Genomic DNA, 18,954 nt, shown 5'->3' on the forward strand with positions numbered 1-18,954 from the left:
CATAAATAACAATTCTTTGATATCACTGCCCTTACAAACAGGGTCCCTTTTACATAAGATATGGCTCAACACTAATTCAAGTTCTTGCAAAAGAACACACAGGGGTGGAAACACTTGGATAGCAAAGACGGAATGATTCGAAATTGCAGAAAATATGTATGTAGAGTACAATCAATTTTCAAATCAAGTAAAAAAAGTCTGAAATTGAGATTATAGATGGAGACACTGCAAACCACACAAGATTGTAGTTGGAAACAGACACCTTAACCAGAAAACCACTCAAACACCATGCATAATACTAATATAGTTCCTACTTGTTGCAGAAGAGGGTGTGCTACAACTGAGCAGCCAGTCAGCAGTATTTAGGACAGTCATACTCTCCCCTGAGAAGTGGAATTTAATAATAGTTGTATTAGTTAATTTAATATTTTTGCATTCATTTTGCATTGGTATGTAGATATAAAACTCTACTATTCTTATTAGTTTTACCATATATATTTTGCCAAATAAAATACATTAATATGGAATAAACCAGAAAATGTAAATGACCACTAAGCAATAGCTGGCCATACAATCTAAACGGCTGTTGTCCTCTTAAGCACTTTAGTGGGTAAAGTTTCTCCTCGAGAGAGTCTGATAGGCCAGGAAGTGGTCCCTGGGGAAAAAAGGTATGCAAATAGTCTCTTCAAAGAAAAAGAGGACAGGAACTCAAGTAACACATATTGAAGGTGGCAATGTTAGAAGCCAACATTGATTAAAAAAAACCTTGCCGCGTGACTTGGGATATAAAGCCAAATCAGAAAAGGAAAAGAGCTTGACACGGCTGTTTTGGGTTCATGCCAAATGCCTCTCATCGAGACAAATAGTCTTCATATTTGCACTGACCCGGGGCAAGAACCCAGACACATCTGTCTCCTAAAAGAGTTCATTTCCGTTTAGAAAAGATTCTGGTTTGGCTTTATATCCCAAGTTAAGGGACAAGACTATTGAAAGGAATAATATTAAGTAATAGGTTTGCGACTTCCAATAGGTGGCACTTGAAACCTTGCTCTCTTCCTTGAAGAGACAATTTACAAAGTACTTGCATTTCTCTGCTTGGCTTAGCTTGTATATGTTCTCAATATACAATGGGTAGTAAATGTCTGGCTTATCTCACATGAAAATAAAATTTGCTAAATCATCTTGCCAAAATCCAACAGTCCTATATTTATATATCCAACAGTTCATGTCCAGGGTTGGTCAGTTCCTCACCATTCAAATAAGATGGTCTGCTGGGACCATCAAAATCATCAGGTTTGGCCAACATTAATCTAACGTGAATTGATGACATAAAGACCACTAAATTATAAGTGAACTGAGAAACTACTATAGCCATATATAATAGTTATATAGAAATCTGGACATTTTTATATTGAATTAGGATGGCAAGAGAGACAAAATACTGCTCAAAGACTTCTTTTATTTGGTGATTGGTAATTCAGAAAACATGTGAAAAATATCATATGTATTTAATTTTTTTGAAAATTTTGGTTGCCGCAGACCAAAAAAACATACAGCCAGCCTAGTAAAAAGGTGGATCTTAGATTGCATCTGCAGAAGGAATTTTTGCATTGCTGATTGCTAATTGTACAGGTACTACAGTAAAAGAAAAAACATTATCCAAGGAGCTTATAGGAGTGTTGGCAAAAATTTTCATCCAAGTTAAAATGATTCTTAGAGTGCCATGTTCTTGTCAGTGGCGTAAGTGTAATAGGTGCATGAATGACCCTTCCCCGGCCTTTGAGTCTTGACGGACCTGAAGGGGTTGTTTGACAAATTGAGAATACGGTACCAATACTGTAAAAGACCAGTGGTACTGGGGGGGGGTCCTTTTTGAAATTTTGCAATGATGCCCATGAGCTTCAAGTTTCACCACCGGTTCTCTACTATATGCTTTGTGAGTCCTGTGGGTCGAAGAAGTGATTTGCACTGCTCTTCCTTACTATAGATTGCTGGATATGTGCTGTCGAATCTCTTCCATTTTTTATCCAAGATGCTGCTAATTTTCTGCTTAAATTAATGCACAAAATGAGGACGTTAAATGTATTGCATAGAAAAATGCTCGTTCACCTTTAAAATCCTGGTCTATCATGTAACATTAAATTTTCACATTACTATGTAACTGGTTAACTCTTATAAGTAGTTTTTAGTACTAAGTAAAATTCTCCATTGATTTTACTGTGCTGGCGCTGCTATACTCCTTACACTCCTGTGTGTCCCAAGGGTGGAGATGGTTTGCTTAAAGTAATACAGTTTAAATAATTAATTGCTGTCATAGGCATCATTAGAGCTGTGCACTCACAGAGCTTGGATCTGGAGGTGTGGGCAGGATAATATGAAGTCTCAGGTGAGCCATAATTCTAAAAGATTTGCTGTGTTCCTATTTCCATGCACAAGTAACCTAAACTTCAGGTCACCAGAAAATCACACGAAGAACTGTATCTTGTGTAATAGTTTCTCCATTATTAAAATGCATAATTCCACATAGGTTGATATACTACTAATACATTTTAAAATATAGAGGCAAAATCAGAAAACAAAGATTAAAAGCGAATGAAAATGTATTAAGCGATTTTTCATGAAAGAAGACTACTCAAACAAGTCCACTTACCTCCAGTACCGTTAGTTGTGATGCTGCTGCCAATACTTGACTTATCCAGCTTGGAGGCTGATGCATCTCCACTTCCAACACGAGTATGCGGACTTGCTAGGTCCTGCATTTCCATAGACCTATTGGGAAAATATGTTACTAGCTATAATAATAACAACATAAGTATTTGTGCTATACTGTACACATAATTTCTTGTAAGTTATTTTATTCAACAATTAAAGTATATATAAATTAGAAAATGAATCCAAAGCTCTGGCATTTCCACAACTAAGGTTGAGATTAATGTGATATGGTGATATAAAAATATTCCAAATAATTTCTTGATTTTGTTTGTAAAAACAATAACAACAACACGTTTCAGCTGAGAACAGCCTTCATCAGGTGTCATCAGCTTCCACATCAGTGGAAGATTTTTATATCCAAACTAGATGGCAGCCCGATTCTAAAGAATCGGGAGTCTAGAATCCATATATACTTTATTTATTCAAATGTAAGAATAATACAATTAATAAATAATAGTAAGAAAGAACAAAAATAATAGGCAGTATATGGAGAAAACACCAAACAAAAGTTCAAAATTGGTGTGAAAATGTCACTGAACCACTTCACAACTAAATATATATAGTTTTGGTAAATGGTATTATCATTTTTTTGACGAAATTCGGCAGGAGCTTGAAGAGCAACGTCACTGGGCCCGCCTCCACGCAGTAGAAACTTGCTGTGAGGTAAAAATTCAAAAATCACACCAAAATGGCGGGCGGAGTGTGTCACAGTACGGCACGTTTCTGATTGGTCGCTCGCAGCAGGCGGCAACCAATCAGACACTGGACACTGTTGACATCCCTTAGCTCCGGACATTAGCTCCGGACATTAGCTCCGGACATTAGCTCCGGACAAAGCCACGGAAGTTGGCACAAATTGCAGGAAGTAGTATTCTAGGCAATTAATCTCCGGACATTAGCTCCGGACATTAGCTCCGGACATTAGCTCCGGACATTAGCTCCGGACAAAGCCACGGAAGTTGGCACAAATTGCAGGAAGTAGTATTCTAGGCAATTATATATTAGATATCACACTCATCTCAAGCTTAGCGGTGCAGATTGCAGACCTTTGAATTCTTTTTCCGCAGTTTACCATTGTGTTGCATTGGAAGATCCTCCCACTTTTCACCCGGTTGACTACAGTCCACTGCATCTTTTTACCACTTACACCTAGTCTTGTGCCTTAGTTGGCACAGCCCAACCAGGTGAGCATTTGTTATTTATTTCTCACCGCACTACCTGTCTTTCAGTTACTACTCTTAGATAGCGCTACAATTTTCTCCTTTTAAGGGCCTTCCGTTATCTACCATATAATATATATAACTTACAAATATATACAGCAAAACATCTCCATTACAAGGAACATAAAATTGCCGATTCTCCTTACATAAATCCTGCAATGGATAATTAGTCTTTACAGCAATGCTTCATGCTAAAGGTATGTAAAATAACTCTATACTCAAGGGAGTGCAAATTGTGTGTCCAGTGCATCCTGTAGGTCAATAACTTATCCACCAGTGTCTGACCCTACGGGTGTAGCTGGAGAGGCAGGTTTCTTCGTTCTGGGGAAGATCTATTAAGCAACATGAATGTCTGACCAGTCATTCTAAGCTATGTGCTCAGAAAATCAAAACATTATAAGAAGTTTATCAGCACAAGCTGACAATGCAAATTAAGCATGTAGCCTACTAGGGGATATTACCTACATTCAAATCGCACCTATTAGTGAGCTAAACTCTTCCTCCATGATGCAGAAATTAATTGGACCTAGAACAAGAGTTGTCTACAGCAAAATATAAGGCAAGCAATCACAATCATTCACCAGTGAGGGAAGTGGAGGCATGCAGAAACATTGGACAAAATGGTGCACCTTGCCTTTTTGCCAGACTTGGGATACTCTCTGCACACCTTTTATTAAAATATATCAAAAGAACTTTGAGTAATAATAAGCTCTATAATTGGATGTGTTAAAAAAAATGTTCCTATGTTGAGATAATCTTGTAAACGTGTCCCTGTTATATACTGTGTAATGGCTGTGTCTGACCGTACAAGGATATGGTCTAATCATACCACAGCTCCTGGGCAGGGGATGAAGCAAAAGAGAGTATACTGACAGGACAACATGGGATCATAAATGCTGCTTTCTGTGAGGTAAAACATTTCACTGTGTGTTTAAAAACATGTTTTAACTCACAGAAAGAATCAGCTGTGATCCCATACTGCACTGTCTGTCACATTTGCTTCCTCCTCTGCCTAGGAGATGTGGTATGATCAGACCATGTTCCTGTACGGTTAGAAAAGCCATTGCACAGTACAAAGAAGGCACATTTATACGATTATCTCAGCGCAAGAGCTTTTTTAAATACATCCAATTGTGGAACTTTTTTTTATTCCAAACTCTATTAGTTAATACTCTGGAATAGGGTTGAGCGAAACGGGTCGTTCATTTTCAAAAGTCGCCGACTTTTGGCAAAGTCGGGTTTCATGAAACCCGATCCGACCCCTGTGCGGGGTCGGCCATGCGGTACGCGACTTTCGCGCCAAAGTCGCATTTCAATGACGCGAAAAGCGCCATTTCTCAGCCAATGAAGGTAAACGCAGAGTGTGGGCAGCGTGATGACATAGGTCCTGGTCCCCACCATCTTAGAGAAGGGCATTGCAGTGATTGGCTTGCTGTCCGCGGCGTCACAGGGACTATAAAGGGGCGTTCCCGCCGACCGCCATGTTACTGCTGCTGATCTGAGCTTAGGGAGAGGTTGCTGCCGCTTCGTCAGAAGCAGGGATAGCGTTAGGCAGGGTCCATTAACCACCAAACCGCTTGTGCTGTAGCGATTTCCACTACCCAACACCACCTTCGGTGTGCAGGGACAGTGGAAGCTACATTTTTTTTTCCTCAGCGCTGTAGCTCATTGGGCTGCCCTAGAAGGCTCCCTGATAGCTGCATTGCTGTGTGTACGCCGCTGTGCAAACCAACTGCTTTTTTCAAAGCACAAATCCTCTTGTTCCTTCCTTTCTGCACAGCTATCTTGTTTGTTTGTCCACACTTTTTATTTAATTTGTGCATCAGTCCACTCCTTATTGCTGCCTGCCATACCTGGCTGAGATTACTGCAGGGAGATAGTAATTGAAGGACAGTTCCTTTTTTTTTTTTTTTTGTGGGAGATTAAGATTGGCATTTCTGCTAGAGTGCCATCCCTGTCTGTGTCATCTCTCACTCAGTGGGCCATAGAAAGCCTATTTATTTTTTTGCTTGATTTGGGTTCTAAAATCTACCTGAAAAAATCACTACATCAATCAGTGGGAGAAAAATATTGGCCTCAGGGCTTGTGTGCCACTCCTTACTCCTGTGTGTGCCATCTCTCACTCAGTGGGCCATAGAAAGCCTATTTATTTTTTTGCTTGATTTGGGTTCCAAAATCTACCTGAAAAAATCACAACATCAATCAGTGGGAGAAAAATATTGGCCTCAGGGCTTGTGTGCCACTCCTGACTCCTGTGTGTGCCATCTCTCACTCAGTGGGCCATAGAAAGCCTATTAATTTTTTTGCTTGATTTGGGTTCTAAATTCTACTTGAAAAAATCAATAAATCAATCAGTGGGAGATTAATATTGGCCTTTGGGCTTGTGTGCCAGTCCTAAGCGTGCCATCTCTCTCTCTCAGATAGTGGGCCATAGAAAGCCTATTTATTATTTTTTTTATTGGGTTTATAAATTTTCCCTGGAAAAAAAAAAAAGTGGGAGATTAATATTGGCCTCTGGGCTTGTGTGCCAGTCCTGAGCGTGCCATCTCTCTCACAAATAGTGGGCCATAGAAAGCCTATTAATTTTTTTGCTTGATTTGGGTTCTAAATTCTACCTGAAAAAATCAATAAATCAATCAGTGGGAGATTAATATTGGCCTTTGGGCTTGTGTGCCAGTCCTAAGCGTGCCATCTCTCTCTCTCAGATAGTGGGCCATAGAAAGCCTATTTATTATTTTTTTTATTGGGTTTATAAATTTTCCCTGGAAAAAAAAAAAAAGTGGGAGATTAATATTGGCCTCTGGGCTTGTGTGCCAGTCCTGAGCGTGCCATCTCTCTCACAAATAGTGGGCCATAGAAAGCCTATTTATTTTTTGGGTTGATTTGGGTTCTAAATTCTACCTGAAAAAATCAATAAATCAATCAGTGGGAGATTAATATTGGCCTTTGGGCTTGTGTGCCAGTCCTAAGCGTGCCATCTCTCTCTCTCAGATAGTGGGCCATAGAAAGCCTATTTATTATTTTTTTTATTGGGTTTATAAATTTTCCCTGGAAAAAAAAAAAAAAAGTGGGAGATTAATATTGGCCTCTGGGCTTGTGTGCCAGTCCTGAGCGTGCCATCTCTCTCACAAATAGTGGGCCATAGAAAGCCTATTTTTTTTTTTGGGTTGATTTGGGTTCTAAATTCTACCTGAAAAAATCAATAAATCAATCAGTGGGAGATAAATATTGGCCTCTGGGCTTGTGTGCCACTCCTGACTCCTGTGTGCGTCCTCTCTCACTCAGTGGGCCCTACAAAGCCTATTTTTTTTTATTTGTTTTCTAAATTCTCCCTGAAACAATCATTTTATTTTATTTTGTTTCTCAATTCTTCCTGAAAAATTCATTTTTTTGTATTTTTTTTTTCTAAAGTCTCCCTGGAAAAAAAAAAAAATCAAATCAGTGGGAGATTAATATTGCCCTTTCTGCTTGTGTGCCAGTCTTGACTCCTGGGTGTGCCATCTCTCTCTCTCTCTCCAATTGTGGGCCATAGAAAGCCTATTTATTTTTTTGCTTGATTTGGGTTCCAAAATCTACCTGAAAAAATCACTAAATCAATCAGTGGGAGATAAATATTGGCCTCTGGGCTTGTGTGCCACTCCTGACTCCTGTGTGCGTCATCTCTCACTCAGTGGGCCCTAGAAAGCCTATTTTTTGTTTTATTTGTTTTCTAAATTCTCCCTGAAAAAATCATTTTATTTTATTTGGTTTCTAAATTATTCCTGAAAAAATCATTTTTTTTGTATTTTTTTTTTGTAAAGTCTCCCTGAAAAAAAAATAAAAAATCAAATCAGTGGGAGATTAATATTGCCCTTTCTGCTTGTGTGCCAGTCTTGACTCCTGGGTGTGCCATCTCTCTCTCTCCAATTGTGGGCCATAGAAAGCCTATTAATTTTTTTGCTTGATTTGGGTTCCAAAATCTACCTGAAAAAATCACTAAATCAATCAGTGGGAGATAAATATTGGCCTCTGGGCTTGTGTGCCACTCCTGACTCCTGTGTGCGTCCTCTCTCACTCAGTGGGCCATAGAAAGCCTATTTTTTTTTATTTGTTTTCTAAATTCTCCCTGAAACAATCATTTCATTTTATTTGGTTTATAAATTCTTCCTTAAAAAATCATTTTTTTTTATTATTTTTTTTTTCTAAAGTCTCCCTGTTAAAAAAAAAAAAAAACAAATCAGTGGGAGATTAATATTTACATTTGCGCTTCAGTGACAGTCCTGCGTGTGTGGCATCTCTCTCATTTGTTGCCACCAACAACAGAGTGTGTAACATTGTGCCTGATTTTCGTTGTGGTCTCACCCACCTGTAAAGGGGTAGCTAAATCATACTGAAGTTATAGCTCACCATGTAAGTTGTGTGACAGCAACAAATACCGTTAGTTTGGTAACGTTTTTAAAACAATGAGGAAGTCTGGTGGAAGAGGTCGTGGCCGGGGGCGTTCATTGTCAGCTGGTAATGAGGGTAGTGGTAGTGGTGGAGCATCAGGTGGTCGTGGGAAAAAAAATATTGCACCTAAGTCTGGAGCTGTGGAGCCAGGTTCGTCGTCTGGCTACACAAGGCCTCGAACGCTCCCTTTTCTGGGAGTAGGAAAACCGCTTTTAAAGCCGGAGCAGCAAGAGCAAGTTTTGGCTTATCTTGCTGACTCAGCCTCTAGCTCTTTTGCCTCCTCTCGTGAAACTGGTAAAAGTAAAAGCAGCGCGTCGTTAGTGGATGTTCACGGTCAGGGACAAGTCGCTTCCTTGTCCTCTTCAGCAAAAACAACAACAGAGAAGAATGCAGCAGGCGACACAACGGGTTACTCCATGGAGCTCTTTACACATACCGTCCCTGGCTTAGAAAGTGAAGCAGTTAACAGTCCATGCCCATTACAAGTTGAATCTGACATGGAGTGCACTGATGCACAGCCACAGCCAGACTACTATGCTGGTCCTTTGACTCAGACCACAACATTGCCCTCGCAGGGTGCTGATCAAGAATCAGACCCTGATGAGACTATGTTGCCCCATCACGAACGCTATACCACCGACCGACACGGTGACACAGACGAAGTTGCACACGAGCTACAAGAAGAGGTAATAGATGACCCAGTTCTTGACCCCGATTGGCAGCCATTGGGGGAACAGGGTGCAGGCGGCAGCAGTTCTGAAGCGGAGGAGGAGAGGCCGCAGCAGGCATCAACATCGCAACAGGTTCCATCTGCCGGGCCCGTATCTTGCCCAAAACGCGTGGCAAAGTCAAAACCTGTTGGAGTACAGCGTGGCCATCCGGTTAAAGCTCAGTCTGCAATGCCTGAAAAGGTATCCGATGCTAGAAAGAGTGCAGTCTGGCATTTTTTTAAACAACATCCAATTGATCAGCGCAAAGTCATCTGTCAAAAATGTTCAACTACCTTAAGCAGAGGGCAGAATCTGAAAAGTCTCAATACAAGTTGCATGCATAGACATTTAACCACCATGCATTTGCAAGCTTGGACTAACTACCAAACGTCCCTTAAGGTTGTAGCACCCTCGGCCAATGAAGCTAGTCATCAACGCAACATCCCTTCCGGCAGTGTAGGGCCACCATTCTCTGCACCACCTGCAGTATCTGTGCAGGTGTCTTTGCCAGGCCAAAGCAGTCAGGGTCAGGGATTCACCAGTTTCGTAGTAGGAAACACTGCATCTAGAGCACTGGCGGCAACAATACCATCTCCCACCGTCTCTCAGTCTGCCATGTCCACCGGCACCCCCGCTAGTTCCACGATCTCCAGCTCTCCAGTCCAGCTCACCCTACATGAGACTATGGTTAGAAAAAGGAAGTACTTAGCCTTGCATCCGCGTACACAGGGTTTGAACGCCCACATAGCTAGACTAATCTCGTTAGAGATGATGCCCTACCGGTTAGTTGAAAGCGAAGCTTTCAAAGCCCTGATGGACTACGCTGTACCACGCTACGAGCTACCCAGTCGACACTTTTTTTCCAGAAAAGCCATCCCAGCCCTCCACCAGCATGTTAAAGAGCGCATCGTCCATGCACTCAGGCAATCTGTGAGCACAAAGGTGCACCTGACAACAGATGCATGGACCAGTAGGCATGGCCAGGGACGTTACGTGTCCATCACGGCACACTGGGTAAATGTGGTGGATGCAGGGTCCACAGGGGACAGCAAGTTTGGGACAGTTCTGCCTAGCCCACGGTCTAGGAAACAGTTGGCTGTAGCCGTTCGCACCCCCTCCTCCTCCTCCTCGTCATCCTGCAGAAGCGAGACCTCGTCCACAGACCGCAGTCGCACAACCACTCCATCCGCAGCTGCCACTGTTGCACACCAGGTCTCCCATTATGGGGCAGCTACTGGCAAACGTCAGCAGGCTGTATTGGCTATGAAGTGTTTGGGCGACAACAGACACACCGCTGAAGTTCTGTCCGAGTTCTTGCAGAAAGAAACGCTGTCGTGGCTGGGCACTGTAGATCTTGAGGCAGGCAAGGTAGTGAGTGATAACGGAAGGAATTTCATGGCTGCCATCTCCCTTTCCCAACTGAAACACATTCCTTGCCTGGCTCACACCTTAAACCTGGTGGTGCAGTGCTTCCTGAAAAGTTATCCGGGGTTATCCGACCTGCTCCTCAAAGTGCGTGGACTTTGCTCACATATCCGCCGTTCGCCCGTACACTCCAGCCGTATGCAGACCTATCAGCGTTCTTTGAACCTTCCCCAGCATCGCCTAATCATAGACGTTGCAACAAGGTGGAACTCAACACTGCACATGCTTCAGAGACGGTGTGAACAGAGGCGGGCTGTTATGTTTTTGTGGGAGGATACACATACACGGGCAGGCAGTAGGATGGCAGACATGGAGTTGTCAGGTGTGCAGTGGTCGAAGATTCAAGACATGTGTCAAGTCCTTCAGTGTTTTGAGGAATGCACACGGCTGGTTAGTGCAGACAACGCCATAATAAGCATGAGCATCCCCCTAATGCGTCTGCTGATGCAAAGTTTGACGCACATAAAGGATCAGGCGTCTGCAGCTGAGGAAGAGGAAAGCCTTGATGACAGTCAGCCATTGTCTGGCCAGGGCAGTGTACAGGACGAGGTAGCGGGCGAACAGGAGGAGGAGGACGAGGAGGATGATGGGGATGATTATATTTTTAATGAGGAAGCTTTTCCGGGGCCAGTGGAAATTGTTGGCGCGGCAAGGCCGGGTTCTGGTTTTTGGAGGGACACAAGTGACGTGGATTTGCCTGAAACTGCCCCTCAACCAAGCACAACCACAGATTTGAGAACTGGAACTTTGGGCCACATGGCGGATTATGCCTTACGTATCCTCAAAAGGGACACACGCATAACAAAAATGATGAACGATGACGATTACTGGTTGGCCTGCCTCCTTGATCCTCGCTATAAAGGCAAATTGCAAAATACAATGCCACATGAGAACTTGGAACTAATATTAGCAACCAAACAATCAACTCTTGTTGACCGTTTGCTTCTGGCATTCCCTGCACACAGCGCCTGTGATCGTTCTAACACGAGCTGCAGGGGCCAGCAGACCAGAGGTGTTAGAGGGGCAGAAATCAGAAGTGGCGTTGGCCAGAGGGGTTTTCTGACCAGGTTGTGGAGTGATTTTGCTATGACCGCAGACAGGACAGGTACTGCAGCATCAATTCAAAGTGACAGGAGACAACATTTGTCCAGTATGGTTACTAACTATTTTTCATCCCTTATCGACGTTCTCCCTCAACCGTCATTCCCATTTGATTACTGGGCATCAAAATTAGACACCTGGCCAGAATTGGCAGAATATGCATTGCAGGAGCTTGCTTGCCCGGCAGCTAGTGTCCTATCAGAAAGAGTATTCAGTGCTGCAGGTTCAATACTAACAGAAAAAAGGACTCGTCTGGCTACCCAAAATGTAGATGATCTAACCTTCATTAAAATGAACCACAACTGGATTTCGAAATCTTTTGCCCCACCTTGCCCGGCTGACACCTAGCTTTCCTATGTAAAGGTCTTGCCTGTGGACTATTCTGAACGACTTTTCCAATCTCGTAATTTGCAGCACCTGATTGTCCAGCATCCGACATGTTAACACCTCCCTAAATGGCCAAAGTCCCCACACGGGGCAGTGGTATCGCCACTTGGCGCCAGCACCCGTGAGAGTACTGTTTGTCTGAGGAGGTGGGTGTGCCCGCTTTTGGTCGACGGCACTGCCACTAGGTCCCTCATAGTACAATAAAGTGTCTGGCGGTGGTGGTGCGCACCCAACGTCAGACACACCGTTGTAATATGAGGGGCCCTGGGCCTGTACCACCGGCCACAAGACAGTCCCCCCCCCCAGCTCAAACAGTTCTCTACCACTTGCAAAATTTTCTCTCACAGCTCCACCAATGTTTAGTCTATGCGCTGACATCCTTCAATGCCTGGCACTGTCAATACCATTGTATTGACATTTTTCTTATGTTAGGCCTTCGAAGCCTGTCTGCGGTCACTCCTTCCACTAGGCCTCCACTGACCTGTCTACTGCTGCCCGTGTTCCCCTGGAACCAATTTTAAATTGCCTACAGCCCAATTATTGTTATGTTAGGCCTTCGAAGCCTGTCTGCGGCCCGTTCTTTCCACTACTACTACACTGACCAGGCCACTGCTGCCCGTGTTCCCCTGGAACCAATTTTAAATTGCCTACAGCCAGCCCAATTTATTATGTTAGGCCTTCGAAGCCTGTCTGCGGTCCCTCCTTCCACTAGGCCTCCACTGACCTGTCTACTGCTGCCCGTGTTCCCCTGGAACCAATTTTAAATTGCCTACAGCCAGCCCAATTTATTATGTTAGGGCTTCGAAGCCTGTCTGCGGTCCCTCCTTCCACTAGGCCTCCACTGACCTGTCTACTGCTGCCCGTGTTCCCCTGGAACCAATTTTAAATTGCCTACAGCCCAATTTTTGTTATGTTAGGCCTTCGAAGCCTGTCTGCGGCCCGTTCTTTCCACTACTACTACACTGACCTGGCTACTGCCGCCCGTGTTCCCCTGGAACCAATTGTAAATTGCCTACATCCCAATTTTTGTTATGTTAGGCCTTCGAAGCCTGTCTGCGGCCCGTTCTTTCCACTACTACTACACTGACCAGGCCACTGCTGCCCGTGCTCCCCTGGAACCAATTTTAATTTGCCTACAGCCAGACCAATTTATTATGTTAGGGCTTCGAAGCCTGTCTGCGGTCCCTCCTTCCACTAGGCCTCCACTGACCTGTCTACTGCTGCCCGTGTTCCCCTGGAACCAATTTTAAATTGCCTACAGCCCAATTTTTGTTATGTTAGGCCTTTGAAGCCTGTCTGCGGCCCGTTCTTTCCACTACTACTACACTGACCTGGCTACTGCCGCCCGTGTTCCCCTGGAACCAATTTAAAATTGCCGACAGCAAGCCCAATTTATTATGTTAGGGCTTCGAAGCCTGTCTGCGGTCCCTCCTTCCACTAGGCCTCCACTGACCTGTCTACTGCTGCCCGTGTTCCCCTGGAACCAATTTTAAATTGCCTACATCCCAATTTTTGTTATGTTAGGCCTTCGAAGCCTGTCTGCGGCCCGTTCTTTCCACTACTACTACACTGACCAGGCTACTGCTGCCCGTGCTCCCCTGGAACCAATTTTAAATTGCCTACAGCCAGACCAATTTATTATGTTAGGGCTTCGAAGCCTGTCTGCGGTCCCTCCTTCCACTAGGCCTCCACTGACCTGTCTACTGCTGTCCGTGTTCCCCTGGAACCAATTGTAAATTGCCTACATCCCAATTTTTGTTATGTTAGGCCTTCGAAGCCTGTCTGCGGCCCATTCTTTCCACTACTACTACACAGACCAGGCCACTGCTGCCCGTGTTCCCCTGGAACCAATTTTAAATTGCCTACAGCCAGCCCAATTTATTATGTTAGGCCTTCGAAGCCTGTCTGCGGTCCCTCCTTCCACTAGGCCTCCACTGACCTGTCTACTGCTGCCCGTGTACCCCTTGAACCAACATCAGAAAATATAAAAATAAGTATTTTGCTTATAAAAAAGAAAATACTGGAGAGATATCAAATGCAGACATTTTAACATTAAAAACAAACACATACAACAAAAATCTGGTACAGTACTAAAAATGGCCACCAGCTACAATAACTTTCTCCTGCAAGTAGTTAACTGAAAGTTTTTTTCAATTTAAAACACAGATATGGCATCCACCGAGTGTTGTCCTGTCGCGTCTTCTTTATATTATTGCCAAGAAGATGCAAAACAATGAAAATAATAAAATCATTATTTACCAAAAAAATAGAGTAAGTCAAAACCACATTGCAAATAAACATTCATTACAAATAAAGAAGCAGGGCGCGTCCGAGGGCGAGTATATACCTAATAAGAATATAATCACCCTCGGACGCGCCCTGCTTCTTTCCGACAGCCTTCCTTCCTAAGAATCAGCCCTTCCGTGGTGTAGAGAGAGGGTGTGTTACACTCCAAGGTGTTCCCCAGGTTGCCTTTCCTGGGCTTCGATCTTCATGCTCTGGTTTAGTAGTTGTCGGAAAGTAGGCTGCATTAGGCCTACAAATTGGGTATGGGGTGGAGAGAGATGGTGTGTTACACTCCAAGGTGTTCCCCAGGTTTCCTTGCCATTGCTTCGGTCTTCCGACTCTCGTTTAGTAGTTGTAGAAAACTACACTGCATTAGGCCTACAAAATGGGTATCGGGTGGAGAGAGATGGTGTGTTACACTCCAAGGTGTTCCCCAGGTTTCCTTGCCATTGCTTCGGTCTTCAGACTCTCGTTTAGTAGTTGTAGAAAACTACACTGCATTAGGCCTACAAAATGGGTATCGGGTGGAGAGAGATGGTGTGTTACACTCCAAGGTGTTCCCCAGGTTTCCTTGCCATTGCTTCGGTCTTCCGACTCTCGTTTAGTAGTTGTAGAAAACTACACTGCATTAGGCCTACAAAATGGGTATCGGGTGGAGAGAGATGGTGTGTTACACTCCAAGGTGTTCCCCAGGTTTCCTTGCCATTGCTTCGGTCTTCCGACTCTCGTTTAGTAGTTGTAGAAAACTACACTGCATTAGGCCTACAAAATGGGTATCGGGTGGAGAGAGATGGTGTGTTACACTCTAAGGTGTTCCCCAGGTTTCCTTGCCATTGCTTCGGTCTTCCGACTCTCGTTTAGTAGTTGTAGAAAACTACACTGCATTAGGCCTACAAAATGGGTATCGGGTGGAGAGAGATGGTGTGTTACACTCCAAGGTGTTCCCCAGGTTTCCTTGCCATTGCTTCGGTCTTCAGACTCTCGTTTAGTAGTTGTAGAAAACTACACTGCATTAGGCCTACAAAATGGGTATGGGGTGGAGAGAGATGGTGTGTTCCACTCCAAGGTGTTCTCCAGGTTGCCTTTCCTGAGCTTCTATCTTCAGGCTCTCGTTAAATTGTGGTTAAATGGAAAAACTGCATTTGGCGTACTAGTTGGTTTGGGGCCTACTAACAGTGTCTGCCGCTCCTTGCTGTTCTCCTGGTTTCCTGTCCTGAAATTCCGTTTTCAGGCGCTCATTAAGTAGTTGTTAATGTTAGACTGCATTTGGCCTACTAGTTGGGTTGGGGCCTACTATCGGTGTCTGCCACTCCTTGCTGTTCTCCTCCACTGAACAAAGCTGTGCCGCCTGTTTACTACGGTTGCCAATTTTGAACTGCATTTCGACTACTTACTGATTTGGGCCTACTCTCTGTGTCAGCCTCTCATTCCAGTTGTCCTCCACTGCAATGCCCCCTGGTTAGTCCTGTGTTACCAATTTTGAACTGCATTTAGCCAACTTTATTCTTTGGGCCTATATCTGTGTTTCCTCCTCATCCTGCCCATTGCCCAGCCAGTGATAGATGAGTCTGCTGGTATATTGACCCATAATGCAACATTCCCCGTGCACGCTACACAACAACATTGTGACCCTGCTGAAAGTCAGGTTGCTCTTCCCGCATACCATACCACCTTACACGGGGACAAAGAGGAAGGTGCAGATGAAAGTGCAGGTTCCTTCATCAGGTGGGGGGAGGAATACTAGTTGGCGACGTCACTGGCACAGGGCCTCTCATAGTACGCAAAAGTGTTGCTGCCGGTGGGAGGCGCCCCCGCCGTGCAAACACACCGCTGTACTTTGAGGGGCCCTGTGCCAGTGCCAATGCCAACGAGTGGGCCCCCCCTGCTTGCTCAGGTTCACAGCACTTGCAAAGTTGAAATACTTACCTCTCCCTGCTCCACTGCCGTGACGTGGTCCAGATTTCCTGGGCCCACTAATTACTTGAACCAGCCCTACCCACCACAACTTTAGCCAAATGACCCCCAATTTCAAATGCCTTCCAATTATTATAAGGTAAATTACGCTTGACAAGCTTCATTAAGAAGAATGGATGGTTTTGACATTAAAATGGGCACTCTAGGTGTTTTCCTGGCCCCCACTCACTGCCGACTATGCTGCCCCATTGACTTGCATTGGGTTTCGTGTTTCGGTCGATCCCGACTTTACGTCATAATCGGCCGATTTCACTCGACCCGACTTTTGAGATAGTCGGGTTTCGCGAAACCCGGCTCAACTCTAAAAAGGTCAAGGTCGCTCAACTCTACTCTGGAACTCTCTACCCCAACATATCAGACTCTCGCCTACCGTGGACACCTTCAAAAAGAACCTGAAGACCCACCTCTTCCGACAAGCCTATAACCTGCAGTAACCACCGATTGACCAAACCGCTGCTTGACCAGCTCTGCCCTCACCTACTGTATTCTCACCAATTCCTTGTAGATTGTGAGCCCTCACGGGCAGGGTCCTCTCTCCTCCTGTACAAGTCATGACTTGTGTTGTGCAAGATTATTGTACTTGTTTTTATTATGTACACTGCTTCTCGCATATAAAGCGCTATGGAATAAATGGTGCTCTAATAATAAATAATAATAATAATGTACATTGCTCATCATTAGACAGTCTTTTTAAACTTCAGTTTCTGCAGATCTGAGGCATAGACTCATGAATGTACAGTGCTATTTTTATAGGGGCTATGTCCACTACAAAGCTATGAGCTGAGATTTTATGTAAGTTGGGGAAAAAACACTCCCTACAAATATTCTGAATAAAGGTACAACTCCTATTTGGTTTGTAGATATCATTAAAATACATTAATTTAAATTTACGCAAGTAGTCTTTTCCAGTGCACAAAACTTGGGAGAAGAGTTTTGACAGTATTAGTAAATCGGGTTCCAGGTTTCATCCCTCCAGAGCCTCTGAAGTGCAGTGGGTTAACATTTGCACTATAAGCTTATGAGATCTATAATGATTCACTCTGCCCAGATCACAATAGGTCCAGAAAGATATCTTTTGTTGCTAATATCAGAAGAGAAGTTACCAAATAAACCTATTTAGGTCCAGCATTGCTAAATCTATTGGTTAGGAGATCCAATGACTAATTAAATTAAGAAACTCCTTATATCATAGGTTTTTCTCTTACATTTTATATAAACTCTCATTAGAATTGATAGAAAACTTCTGCAGTTTGTGAGGCCTACAATTAAATATATGTCATTCTTATTGTAGGAACTTAATGATTCTCAGCACAAATCAGTAGCAAACTCTATGGTATTCTGTAATCCATCAAAATGTTCCCGACTGCTTTCCATGCCATAAAATCTGTTCATGGTTTAGCTCCGAAGCGAAAAGGATTGCATACCTGATATGTCTGCAGTTTTCTACCCAAAAAATTTCGACAAACCACATCTACAAGAGTCAGCTTTGTGTGGAATCCTACAAAATATATTTCCCTATACATTTATCAACGAGTCATCATTTTTGTTAAGATAATATTTTAAGGTACAGGTAACATTTCTAGTGACGCAGATAGCCCATTACTTGCAATATAGTGCTAAATACTACCACAGGCAAAGTCCTGAATCAGACCCATGGTGATGTTCAGTATATTCGTATGTGTACATAGCCAATCACTGAAGTTCGTCTCTGAAAAATTTTCATCAGCTGTATGGAGTGAGTATAAGAGCCGTGCATTCTGATGTCAAGGGCAGAGCAATAAAGAGTTTACACTTCCGATTTTGAACATACAAGCATCTGTCTGCTGAAACCAATCACTGGCTGCAGTATTGACTGGTTAGACATTGATTGGCTGCAGTGGTCATTAGTCCATCTGTACATAATAGAAAATTTGGAAATTAGTGAAGGATATTGACAGCCTTTGAAGAGCAGTGAGGCTGAGTAAAATGAGTATATATTATTTTCGAACATTCTTGGCTGTTTTTTAAAAAAATAATCAAATTCAAGGACGGATGACTCTTTTAAATATGTTGGTGTGATGATAAATGAATCAGGATTTAATTCTGGAGCCCTTATATTTGACCATATGTACAAGGATTCTCTATATGCAACAATCCTTATAAATCTGGTACTATTTATTTGGACGATGCATATCATATAACACAATCCATACATTTATAATTCAAATTTCTCTTGCAATATTTAACATGAGATATTATCAGTGCCTATATTGACCATAATTTGCCTCATTCTGTGATTGATTAGAGTGGATCCCAGTCTTCTCTCTTACTCGAATTATTCTATAGATATTTTTCGTTCTGAAGCAACATATTTGGTGATATTAGACTCCCTGCCTGTGATAGTTTGCCTTGATCAGGAGTAATGTATTTTTATACCTCCTTAGTGTTGCATTGCTAAATTTTAAGTCTACATAATACGATAACAGGCTACAGTGTATATAGATAGCGAATCTCTCAAAGAATATACAAAAGCATGTCTTTGAGTTACAGGAATGAGAAAAATAAAGGTCTGTTATATTATTGTTAAGGTACTTTGTAAAGGGTACGTGAAAATGCTAAGTTTCACAGACACTCCATTAAATGCCTAATTTTATCACTTCACAGCTCTGGATTTGAATAGATGGCCACATGTGTTTGCTTTCAAAGAAATCTTTTAGACTACTCTGGAAAGG

General features: G+C 43.1%; 1 protein-coding gene across 4 annotated transcripts in view; it reads right to left on the reverse strand.

Moving 5' to 3' along the window:
* Positions 1-18,954, reverse strand: part of EYA4 (EYA transcriptional coactivator and phosphatase 4) — a 588,086-nt gene that overhangs the window by 252,605 nt on the left and 316,527 nt on the right. For 3 of the 4 annotated variants that reach the window (XM_069726001.1, XM_069726000.1, XM_069725999.1), the window contains exon 4: positions 2,651-2,769. In XM_069726001.1, coding sequence (XP_069582102.1) covers positions 2,651-2,769 — 119 coding nt within the window. Of the gene's footprint in view, positions 1-314; positions 384-2,650; positions 2,770-18,954 lie in introns of all 4 variants that reach the window. The other variant, XM_069725998.1, reaches the window with a different exon arrangement.

The sequence above is a fragment of the Ranitomeya imitator genome, chromosome 5 (genome assembly GCF_032444005.1).
Source record: "Ranitomeya imitator isolate aRanImi1 chromosome 5, aRanImi1.pri, whole genome shotgun sequence".
NCBI lineage: Eukaryota > Metazoa > Chordata > Amphibia > Anura > Dendrobatidae > Ranitomeya > Ranitomeya imitator.